The 12,878-nt window shown below is 43.7% G+C and overlaps 1 protein-coding gene across 1 annotated transcript in view; it reads left to right on the top strand.

The window, feature by feature from the left end:
- LOC137380217 (monocarboxylate transporter 5-like) overlaps positions 1 to 12,878 on the top strand; it is a 60,299-nt gene that overhangs the window by 28,761 nt on the left and 18,660 nt on the right. Inside the window, exons 2-5 of the mRNA XM_068052032.1 lie at positions 6,271 to 6,403; positions 9,685 to 9,828; positions 10,862 to 11,023; positions 12,126 to 12,815. Coding sequence (XP_067908133.1) covers positions 6,271 to 6,403; positions 9,685 to 9,828; positions 10,862 to 11,023; positions 12,126 to 12,815 — 1,129 coding nt within the window. The remainder of the gene's footprint in view (positions 1 to 6,270; positions 6,404 to 9,684; positions 9,829 to 10,861; positions 11,024 to 12,125; positions 12,816 to 12,878) is intronic.

Below are 12,878 nucleotides of genomic sequence, written 5' to 3' on the forward strand. Positions count from 1 at the left end.
GTGAGCCGATGGCTTTGGCTGTATTGGCTCTGTGCCTCTGTCCATGGCTGCTGTAGCGGGGTGAGTAGCCATCTCTTCAAAGGATATCCCTTGCCCCCAGGATCCATCCACAGACTTTGGGGATTGGAGTGAAGTACCAAGGCAGCCTGGACTGGCGTAGGATGAAGAACTGATGGCAGCTGCCAGGAAAGCGAATGCAAACATAGAGGAAGCTCTTGTTATGGTCTCAGACCATCTGAATGCTGATAAATCTGAGTGGTCAGTCACTGGGTACCTTGAAGGCCACATGGGTGCAATCGATGATGCCCTGCACTGGGGGAATCCAGCAATGCTGGTGAAACCCACTGCCATCTGTGCCTGTGAGGCTGCATCTGTAGTGAACTGAATATATTGTCCAGTTCTGGCAAATAGGGCATCAATGACCTGCGAGATGCAGTGGTCTGCTGCCATTTGCAAGAAGCCACCAAGGTCCGCAGCTGATCCTTGGAAGGAGGCAGAAGCAAAAGAGGTCAAGGTCACAGTGACTTTGATGGCTACTGGCTGGGCATAGTGACCAGTGCTGCAAGGTGCAAGGTCTTCGGCGATGAGGGCACAGATGTCTGTGACCATCTGCCTGGAGAATCACAGTCTCCTGCGGCACTGGTTCTCAGTCATTTCAGGTAGCTCCATCTTTGCCGGTAGATTCTACACTGAGGGTATGGCCTCCATGTCCTTCCCGCCCCTCACTCCTCTCCTGTGCCCTCCTGATGCCCGGGGCTGTGCCATTCCTGCAGAGGGTGTTGCTCCTCTTCGCCATGGGCCCAAAATCTGAGAGTCATGCCTCCATTGCCAGCTGCTGTCTTCCCTGTGGTCAGATAGTACATTGCCCCCTTCTCTTATGCCCCCACAATGCCAGGAGGGTGATGACCACCTGCACTGCCTGATCGTGGGATCACCCCCCCACCCTGGTGAACGTGGCTGGCAGCAGGAATAGTGTCAGGAAACCAGCACGCTGATCGGTGCCAGTATTTTGGGCCCTTGGCTCCATCTGTTCCCGCCCATAGCGGGTCCCAAAAATTAAGTCCATAATATTTAAAAGCTTTTAAAATGTTCCTATTAGTGTCCTGGTACCTAAACAATGATTAAGAGCCTCCTTGAAGGCCCATAAATGCCATTAGTGGAAACTTGCAATGGTGATTAATTCAATCTGGGGGTGTGACCAGCTTTGTGGGCTGGGCCGGATTCCACTGCAATTTTTTTTTTAAACCAATGCAAAAGATTACGGAAACTCGAATTGTGTTGGATGCAATTTGCACGTAAAATTCCTTGTTTTTTTTGCACTGGTTTGACTGATTTCAGGAGCATTGCGCCAAAATAAAAACAGCCCAACTGAACAGAAACTACTGTATGTGGTGTTTATTGTACAACACAAGTGAACTATCTAAGTAAACCTGAAAAGCATAATGCCTGGCACTATATCTCTGGGATCCCTCTTTGCATCTCTACATCATGACTCCCAAGATTTTTCTTTCCAACTTGGATCATTGTCTCCATCAACTCCCTTTCCATTTCTAGCTTCTATTCCCCTCCCTGCCTGTTGTTTCACGTCTCTTGAGATTGCCTATCCTGTCCTCACCATGTCTTTACCTCAGATCACTGACTTTCTGTCTTGAACAGGTAGATTAAGGTGACCACTCTTAGGCAATCTCATCCTCATCCGAATGTGAGTGAAAGTATTCTCTGAGGTTAAATGAAGTTTGAGTGATTTACAGATGGAATCCTATATTACAGCAAAGCATTAAGTCTGCAGTTGTGGGAAGTCTGATCAGAAAGTTATTGGGGACTGGGAATGAACCAGAGAGGCCTGGAACTCTGCAACAGGTTGAGCAGCACAGGATTTGCTGTTACTGTACCATGACATGCTGACACAGATCTTGTAACATCATATGACTTGTATATGTTTCAATTTGATGCCAATATGCAAAATTTGATATTGTACCACATACTTATTGCAAAATGTTCAGACACAGCAGTGTCTCCATTTTAATTGTAATTTTTTTTTCTCCACTTGGGTTCTTATGTCACATACCATTCTATGGTCTATAAAAACTCTAAACAATTGGAGAAAATGATTTGGCCGGTATAATTTTGTACTTCAATCAGGCAGTATGAAGATGAATAACAAACTTTATACACCATAGGCGGAAACTTATTTTTAAACAAGAAATTATTTTTCTCTCAGTAACTCAGTAATGGTTCCTCAATTGCATTTAATTTGGAGATTTAAATAGACTAAATACATCCAATTGTGGTAATCTGAGAATTATTCTGGGAATTATGTGGATAGTGGGTACAGTAACATATTGGTTATGTTACTGGACCAGTGATCCAGAGGCCTGGACTAATTATGTGGCAAGTTCAAATCCCAGCATAGCACCTGGGAAATACAAATTCAGTTAATTAAATAAAACTAGAATAAAAATGTATATTTGTAATGGTGACTATGTAACTACCAGCTTGTTGTAAAAACCCATTTGGTTCATTAATGCCCTCTAGGAAAGGAAATCTGCTGTCCTCACCTAAATGTGACTCCAGACCCACAGCAATGTGATTGACTCTTAACTGCACTTGGAAATGGCTGAGCTAGTTAACTCAAGGGCATTTAGTGATGCACAAAAAATACTGGCCTTGCCAGCAATGCCCACATCCACGAATGAATTACAAATAAAAGAATTGCCATAACAACCAAACAGTATGAAGTCAAGGACAGATTTCTGTTCTCAAACAGCACAGTAATAAACTGGAACTTATGTAGCAACCTTTATTCTGTGACTCATCAAAAACTTAATAGACCTTTAGAAGTCATGGAGGTATTATGACACAAAAGGAGGACATTCAGCCTATCGAGTACATGAGGACTCTCTCTAGAGCAATCCAGTTGTCCCATTACCCCCGCTCTACCCCCATAGCTCTGCAAGTTTAGTTCCTTAAAGTGCCCATCCAATATCCTTTTGAAATCTTAATTGACTCTGTATTAAATTCCATCTGCCACTTGTCTGCGCATTCTACCAGCCAGTCTATGACCTGTTACAGTCGATTTGTATCATCCTCACTGTTTGCCACACCTCCATCATCAGCAAATTTTGAAATTCCAATCTGTATTCCAATATCCAAGTCATTTATATATATCTAAAAAAAGTAGTGGTCCTAATACGGACCCTTTGGGGAACATCACTGTCTCCCATCCTCCAGTCTGAAAAACAACCATTTATTACGACTTGCTGTTTTCTATCTTTAAACCAATTTTTAATTCAAGCTAACACTGACATTCCTATTCCATGAGCCTCAATTTTGTTAATCAGCCCTTTATGTGGTAATTTGTCAAACACTTTCTTTAAATCCATATTATTGCATTCCCTTCAACAAACTTCTCTGTTACTTCTTCAAAAAATTAGATTAGATTAGTCAAGCATCATCTGTCTTTTACAAATCCATGCTGGCTCTCCTTAATTAACTCAAACCTCTCCAAGTGTATGTTGACTTTTTTCCCCTGATTATTGTTTCTAATTCCTAACCCATCACTGATGTTAAGCTGACCAGCTTGTAGTTACTTGGAATGTCCTTACGCCCTTTCTTGAATAAGGTTGTCACATTTGCCACTCTCTAATCCTCTGGCACCTCCCCGTACCTAGGGAAAATTGGAAGATTATGGCAAGCTCTGCCATTATCTCCATTCCCACTCCCCTTAGTAACCTGAGATGCAAGCCATCCAGGCGAGTTGGATTAAGAATTGGCTAACTGATAGAAGGCAGAGAGTGGTCTTAGATGGTAAATACTCAGCCTGGAGCCCAGTTACCAGTGGCGTGCCGCAGGGATCAGTTCTGGGTCCTCTCCTGTTTGTGATTTTTATTAACGACTTGGATGAGGAAGTCGAAGGGTGGGTCAGTAAATTTGCAGATGATACAAAGGTTGGTGGAGTTGTGGATACCGAGGAGGGCTATTGTCGTCTGCAAAGGGACTTGGATAGGTTGCAGTGCTGGGCTGAAAAGTGGCAGATGGAGTTTAACCCTGAAAAGTGTGAGGTCGTTCATTTTGGAAGGACAAACATGAATGCAAAATACTGGGTTAACGGTAGGGTTCTTGGGCATGTGGAGGAGCAGAGAGACCTTGGGGTCTATGTGCATAGATCATTGAAAGTTGCAACTCAAGTGGATAGGGCTGTGAAGAAGGCATATGGGGTGTTAGCGTTCATTAGCAGAGGGATTGAATTTAAGAGCCGTGAGGTGATGATGCAGCTGTACAGGACCTTGGTAAGGCCTCATTTGGAGTACTGTGTGCAGTTCTGGTCGCCTCATTTTAGGAAGGATGTGGAAGCCTTGGAGAGGGTGCAGAGGAGATTTACCAGGATGTTGCCTGGAATGGAGAATAAGTCTTACGAGGAAAGGCTGAACATTCTAGGCCTCTTCTCATTAGAAAGGAGAAGGATGAGGGGTGACATGATAGAGGTTTATAAGATGATCAGGGGAATAGATAGGGTAGACAGTCAGAAACTTTTTCCCCGGGTGGAGCAAAGCGTTACAAGGGGTCATACATTTAAGGTGAAGGGTGGGAGATATAAGGGGGATGTCAGGGGAAGGTTCTTTACCCAGAGAGTGGTCGAGGCATGGAATGCCTTGCCCGGGGAAGTTGTTGAGTCAGAAACTTTAGGGACTTTCAAAAGGCTTTTGGATAGGTATATGGATAAAGGAGAATGATGGGGTATAGATTAAATTGTCCTTGACAGAGGACAAAGGATCGGCACAACATTGTGGGCCGAAGGGCCTGTTCTGTGCTGTATGTTCTATGTATACTATGTATGTATGTAACCCGTGTCCACATATCCATTTCATGCTTCCACTGGTTCTATGGTTCAGACTCTGAGAACGTCAGAGGATAATCATACCCCAACAATTTACACTTGCTTTCTGCAATGTCTCACAATGGCTACTAGGATTGTAGTCTTCCGTCGTAAAAAAAATAAAATATTTTCCTAGTTTCCTACCTTGTCCTTTAGGCAACCAGTCTCTGCTAGCACGTTAAACTCCAGAAAGCCAGTTGGTGAAGGATAATACTGGAGCCAATCTTTTCTTTAGTCTAACATTTATTTACAGAGTGAAACATTACAAGCATGCACCTCCAAACTTAACCATGCCCTCAGCCCCTCACATCCCCTACCCCCCACCACCCCCCACCAGTTTCAGTAAGTGTCTATTTATATGTGCTCAAGTGAAACCCTAATTAATCCTCGCTACCTGCAGATAATTAAACACAAAAGCTATACAATTAACACTGGCTGGCCTTCCACGTTCTACCCTCCATAAACTTCAGGTCATTCAAAGCTCTGCTGCCCATGTCCTAATTCGCACCAAGCCCCATTCACCCATCACCGATATGATAGCTGACCTATATTGGCTCCCAGTTAAGCAACAACTTGATTTTAGAATTCTCATCATCGTTTTCAAGTCTCTCCATGCCTTGCCGCTCCCTATCTCTGTAATCTCGTCCAGCCCCACAACCCTTGAAGATATCGACGCTTCTCTAATACTGTCTTCTTGAGCACCCCTGATTTTAATCACTCCACCATTGGTGGCCGTGCCTTCAGTTGCCAATCCCTAAACTCTGGATTATCCTCCCTACGCCTCACTTTGATCCTTTAAGGCCCTCCTTAAAACATACCTGTTTGACCTAGATTTTGGTCATCTAATATCTCCTTACGTGGCTTGGTGTCAAATTTTGTTTTATAATGCTCCTGGGAAGCGCCTTGGGACGCTTTATTACCTTAAAAGCGCTATATAAACACACGTTGTTGTTGTGAAGCACCTTGTGGCTTAAAGGTGCTATATAAAGAACATATGTTGTTGGTAGTAGTGGTTTTGTAATACCAGGTGAATGAACCAGATAGTTTTATGGAAGTCTGGCTGCCAGACCTGCTGAGTATTTCCAGCACTTTCTGTTTTAATTTCAGATTTCCAGCATCCGCAGTATTTTGCTTTTATTTCAATTTTATGGAAGTGTTGCAAAACATCAGTGAAGTGGAGCAACAGTAACACCAATGATAGCTGAAAGCAATGTTGCCCACATGTGAAATAGTAGTACAGCTTGTTGGGTTAACAACAGCTATGTGGGATCTTGATTTACAATCCTCCATTGATAACCACACGTGATATGTTGCTTAGCAGTGGGTCACCATGGAGAAGGTACCAGATTCAAGCTCTGAATGTAATTTTTGTTCTTACTCTTTGATTCTTGTAGATAAATGTGTTGGCAATGGGAATACTGAAATCATTTGGGATCTTATCTGCAGCATTTCAGGAAACGTTCCAGGCATCTATGGAACAGATCAGCTGGATTGGATCTATTATGTCTTGTGTACGTTTAACAGCAGGTACAATTAATATGTAAGGCATTCCTGTGTAGTATCGAAAAATGATATTTAACTATATATTTAAAATATTACATGTGCATGCACAGTCTGTCTACAAAACATGTTGGGTTTTCTTGCCACACTTGCATGTCAGACTTTCTCCATTACAAGTTGCTGTGTCCACATTTACAATGGAAATTGCTTATTCAGACTTATAAGTTTACCCTCCTGCCAGTGTTGGCAGTGCAGCACCTCAGTTCCGCGCCTCTGAGCCCCTCTGACTGTACTGCAAAGATACTTGAATGCTCCTTTATGAGGACGGTTTGATAACAGCAGTTATGAAAGGATTGATTCAGTGCATGTTCAAAAGTTGCTGTATATAATGCCAGTAATCACTGGAGCAAGGACAGGTAAATTGAGTGGTCAGAAATTGTGAATCTACCCGATTAGTAGTCCAAACAGACCTACTCAGATGAGCAAACCCACATCACCTACCTAGTTTAGAAACTGTAGCCCACCCAGCAAGATTAGCAATCAATCCTTCAACCAACATCACAAAAACAGATTTCTCTGGTCATTTTCACATTGCTGTTTGTGGGATCTTGTTCTGTGCAAATTGGCTGCCTCATTTCCTACATTACGACATCAGCTACATTTCAAAAGTGCCTCATTGGGGTAGAGCACTTTGAGACGTCCGGTGGCCGTGGAAAGTACTGTATAAATGCAAATCTTTCTTTTTGTTAGACTTGTAATCCCAGCCTATCTGCTTCAACAAGCTCGTGCAATTCAACCTATTCCAATAACTAATCCCGACCCTATTGCACTGACACGGAACACAAAAGTCCGAGTGTATCAAGCCTGAGTCCTCAGTACCTTGCTCTTTGGCAGCGAGGCCTGGACAACGTATGTCAGCCAAGAGCGATGTCTCAATTCATTCCATCTTCGCTGCCTCCGGAGAATACTTGGCATCAGGTGGCAGGACCGTATCTCCAACACAGAAGTTCTCGAGGCAGCCAACACCCCCAGCTTATACACACTACTGAGTCAGCGGCGCTTGAGATGGCTTGGCCATGTGAGCCGCATGGAAGATGGCAGGATCCCCATAGACACATTGTACAGCGAGCTCGCCACTGGTATCAGACCCACCAGCCGTCCATGTCTCCGCTTTAAAGACATCTGCAAACGCGACATGAAGTCCTGTGACATTGATCACAAGTCGTGGGAGTCAGTTGCCAGCGATCGCCAGAGCTGGCGGGCAGCCATAAAGGCGAGGCTAAAAAAAGTGTGGCGAGTCGAAGAGACTTAGCAGTTGGCAGGAAAAAAGACAGAGGCGCAAGGGGACAGCCAACTGTGTAACAGCCCAGACATACAAATTTTTCTGCAGCACCTGTGGAAGAGTCTGTCACTCTAGAATTGGCCTTTCTAGCCACTCCAGGCGCTGCTCCACACACCACTGACCACCTCCAGGCGCTTACCCATTGTCTCTCGAGATAAGGAGGCCCAAGAAGATTGGTAGATCTCACCTATCATCTGTTCTAATCAATAGAATTATTGTTATGAAACAAAAGGTATTTTAAAGTGTGATGTGAAAGTAATATCTAAATAAAATGAAAATAAAGAATGAACCCACAAGCCCAGAAAGTTCTTGGACCCACTCCAGTGCTGGTGACCTCTGCTCCTCAGCATACGGGGGTCAGCAGTCAGGGGTCAAGGGAAGGGCACCTAATTTAAAGGGCAGAGGCAGGCACCAGCGAGAATGGCACGGGATAAGCAGCGCTGCCAAGCTGCTCCTTTGGCTGCTGGCCTATCAGCCATCTGATATCCTTGCTGAGCAGAATATTGCCATCAGGATGTTTAGGAAGGTCCAGGACAGAGAGTCGCCTAGACCTTCAGGTGGAGGTGGCAAGTCACTCAGTTCCAACAAGCCCAGAGCTGTGGAAACTCGCTAGCTGGCCTGGGATCTGATGTGCCCTGGCCCTGGACAATTTTCTCTGTCCCCACATTGCTCTCTTAATCAACACCAGGAATGTTCTACTAATCCTATGGAAATTAAAGAGCACAGTTTCCATCTAGTGTCAGAAAAAATTACCTGTCATTAACCAGCCTTACTCAATGTCTAGTAATTTGTTCTGGTATGTGATGTTTTCCCTTAATGAACTATTTTACAGGGATTCATTTCAAAGCACTAATTTCAAGTAATTGGTTTTGCCTCTTTAATTAGATATAATGTTCATTTTACAAGTGATGCCAAAAGAGGTGAGACAGTCTCTGATTCCAACCTCACATTCAGTGTGAAAGTTACAAGATTTGTGTGTGTAGGAACTCATGCCAGTGGGCTGCTAAGTACCAATATGAATAATTAAAACAAAGGTAATTAAAGTCCAGCATTCCAGAATAAACCCTTTTGGGAGTCACTCACTCTCTCCATGTATTCATTGTCAAGAAGTCACAACCGTCATATCCCATTGTACAGGAGAGCAAAGCAGTTAACATCAGTCGTGGTAGAAGCTAACCTAAAGTTATCACATTAAACAGTTTATTTTTGGGCACAGTGGTAGTTTAAGTTTGCAGTGTCAATGTACAATTTTTCTTCATTTTTCTGCCATTTTTTTCATCGTACCGACTTCCTTTCTCTTGCTGGAGCTGTGTGCCTGGTGCTTAGTCATCCTCTGGTATGTTGTTCAAATAACCAACATTATTGGGGTAAATAAAAGCAAAATACTGCAGATGCTGGAAATCTGAAATAAAAACAAGAAATGTTGGAAATGCTCAGCAGGTCTGGCAGCATCTGTGGAGAGAGAAGCAGAGTTAACATTTCAGGTCAGTGACCCTTCATCAGAACATTATTAGGGGTTTGGTTATACATTGAGTGTTCCACCACGTGGTTGGGGAGGCAGGAGGAGGGGGTGGATTGAATCTGGCTAAATCATGTCCCTGCCCACTGCACACGGAGCAAGGATCAGCGGATAATGATCAGCAGCTGAACCATAGCTGATTTTCTGCTTGTTAGCCCAGGGCTGCTAATGGACCCCTACCCTTAAACTCAGACTGAAGTCCATTAACCCTGTACAGAACAGGTACCAAATGTAAAATCTTAATTGTCTGCATGACTCATCTATTCACTGCCTCAACAGGAGCCATTGGTGGGCTGAGAGGACAGTCAATGTATATTTAATAATAATTGCTGCCAATGGAAATAAATTTAAGCCATTATTAATAGGAGAATACCAAGTGATCATAGCTCAGTTGCTTTCTCCCCTAAGTAATATTGTTTTGGCATTTTTTTCGTGTTTCTGTTCCAGGTCCAATTGCTAGTATATTCTGTACAAAGATAGGCGAGAAGTGGACTGGAATTCTGGGAGGAGCCATGGTATCTACTGGATTGTTCTCAAGTTCGTATGTTGAAAGCATTGCCTTTCTGTATGTCACCCTTGGCTTATTGGCTGGTAAGGGAAATATTTACTCAAATGTACAGGAGAAAACGTCCGTTGTAGTAAGGCTTTACTAGCAGGAAGAGCTGGTGATGAACTCCATCCCTTTATTTTCCAGTTTGAGAGGCACAGGCCGGATGGGCTGCTTCCATGCTCTATGATTCTGCGATATTAAGGGAGGGAACAGGGACTCAGACTGGAAGACAAAGCTTTGAGTGAAGCAGAGCACACAGGGTATGGCCAAACTTGATCATTGAAGGTATCCCTATTCGTCCGCCCTCTATCCGCTATAGGAAGTCCCTCCATCACGCACAGACACCACTGGCTGGAGCACAGGGTGTTGAGTAACTGCAGTTCCATGGACACAACCCTTACTCAAGGGGATATTCAGTCATGTCACACTTCTGGTTGATTGGTCAGAAACACATCTGTGCTCCCGTCAATCGATGCTCTGCGCAAGAAGCACAGAATTACAGAGTTTACCCTTCCATTGTTTTTACATTTGGGAAGTTATTTTCCCCTCCCCATTCCCACCCCAGGAGTCTTTCTGTGCCATGTGCCATTCCTGGCCAAAGGAGATGCTGGAGATTCTGTATTATTCACCTAGTCTATGAGAGTCAGCAATCTAATATTCGTCTCTGTCATCCTACAACAGCAACTTGTATTTATATAGCACCTTTAGCGTAGTAAGATATCCTGAGGTGCTTCACAGGAGAGTTATCAAGCAAAATTTGGCATTGAGCTACATTAGGAGATATTAGGCAAAAGCTTTGTCAAAGAGGTAGGTTTTAAAGGATCAGAGAGACATGGGGAAGTGGAGATCAATATTGCTGATACTGGAAAGCTCGTGGGGAATTGCAATCTTGACCAATGCCCGCCCCCTGCTGTGGCTCACAGCATTAAACCTCCAACTTGCTGTGCCATAGCACTGCCTAATGATAACATTTTTGCTATTAAGAGAATCCCTATGATAAGAAATTGTCTTTAATCCCGCATTTTCTTGTTCTGCTGACCAATGGTAATGTATTTCTTCATATCTTTTTTGTAGGGTGTGGGTTTGCCTTCCTGACCCAGGCTGCAGCTCTTAACACAACCAAGTACTTCTGCAGGAAGCTTAGCACCGCCTGTGCCATTTCCCGCTCAGGGACAGGGCTAACTTTTGCCCTGGCTCCATTCATTCAGTACCTTCTCAATGAATATAGCTGGCGAGGTAGGTAACCAACTAAATTTCCATCACAATTGAATCGCTTTATTTAGTGTACCACTTAATTAGATACACATACAGCAATTGTCAAGTGGGTTTTTAATCCTATGTAGACTGATTGATAGTTGTATTACCCCTGCTGCCTTTATTAGCTTGATCCAATCTCAAACACATGACACGTGGGACTGCAGCACTGTCTTTTTACCTCAGGACTTGGATACAAATCCATTGATGGAAGTAAAACTCCATTTACCTGATGGTTGTAATGGTTTGAAGTGAAGTAAGGGGGCAGTTACAGCCGAATGTCTGGTAACATACTGTCAGATGTCCATTATTCTACAGGGGTAATTTTGCGAAATGAAGCTCCTGAGATAAACCTTCACCAGACAGGAGTGCAGGATTAGATGGAGCTGAAATACTATAGGGGTAATTATGCAACTTAGTCTCCTTTGTAGCAAGGCTGCACACTGGGTTTGGGCCTTACAAAGTTATACCTTATATAGAAAGCCAACTCTAAACCCCTCAATTAGTTCATAACTTGTCCCTCACTCCCACATATCCATAATTTAACATATAGAGTCATAGAGAGGGATACAGCACTGAAACAGGCCCTTCGGCCCACCGAGTCTGTACTGACCAACAACCACCCATTTATACTAATCCTACATTAATCTCATCCCCACCATTCTCCTACCACCTACCTACACTAGGGGCAATTTACAATGGCCAATTTATCTATCAACCTGCAAGTCTTTGGCTGTGGGAGGAAACTGGAGCACCCGGCAGAAGCCCACACGGTCACAGGGAGAACTTGCAAACTCCACACAGGTGGTACCCAGAACCGAACCCGGGCCGCTGGAGCTGTGAGGCTGCGGTGCTAACCACTGCGCCGCCCCGTGTTTAATTGGCTTACTGCTTGTAACTCACTGTTAAGTATGTTATCTCTGTCCAATTGTTCACTTCACACTACAAAATGTGGATATCGTCAACTTTACATATTTCCAATATTGTTTTATTTCAATTGGCAAATGAAAAGAGGCATTTAACATTGTACTTTTTAAAGTGATTGCTCATCAAGTTAATGATTTCTGCTGCTTGTACTGTGCAGGTGCAATACTCATTCTGTGTGGATTAACACTGCACCTGATTCCACTGGGAATGCTGAATCGTCCAATTTATTTAAAGCAAGTCGTGGCCAAGGATAGTGACCGGAGCAAATACCACCAGAACAATCTGCAGCTGCTTGAAGATGAAAAGGACATGGTCACTGGTGGAGTGTCAAGGATAGAGCTTCCGATCAATAACCATCCGAAACTTGTTCAAGGATCACCTCTCTCAAGTCAGAATGATCTGGAGAAATCTAATTCTCTACAACTTCATGAAAAGCAGGCCGGTGAGCAAAGTCATCGTGCCGCTGATAACTTGTCAATTTTGCAGCCTAAGGAGCTCTCTTTATCTCATGAACCAATTTTATTAAGACAATTGCATTTCAATACCCAACCAGGCTGCAAAGTCCAAAATGGAAGTTCAAGCCAATCGGTGGCCACAGTTACCATGCCAACTGACACAAGACACAAAGGCTTCTGCGGGGAGTTTGGTGCCCAGCTGAAGTCTGTTTACGTCAGTGTGAAAAACCTCATTGACTTTACTCTGCTGAATAACCCACTCTTTATTATTTACGCTATTTGCGCCTTCTTCAGCCAATTGGCCTACTTCATACCGTATTTTCATGTGGTAGCCAAGGCCAAGGCTTTGGGCATTGAACCGTTCCAAGCCACCTTACTCATTTCTGTTGCTGGTAAGTGCTTTACTGTGTAGTTATGTACATATACAATTATTCACCCACACAAATAATTCCTTC

This window comes from Heterodontus francisci, chromosome 19 (assembly GCF_036365525.1).
Source record: "Heterodontus francisci isolate sHetFra1 chromosome 19, sHetFra1.hap1, whole genome shotgun sequence".
Lineage (NCBI taxonomy): Eukaryota > Metazoa > Chordata > Chondrichthyes > Heterodontiformes > Heterodontidae > Heterodontus > Heterodontus francisci.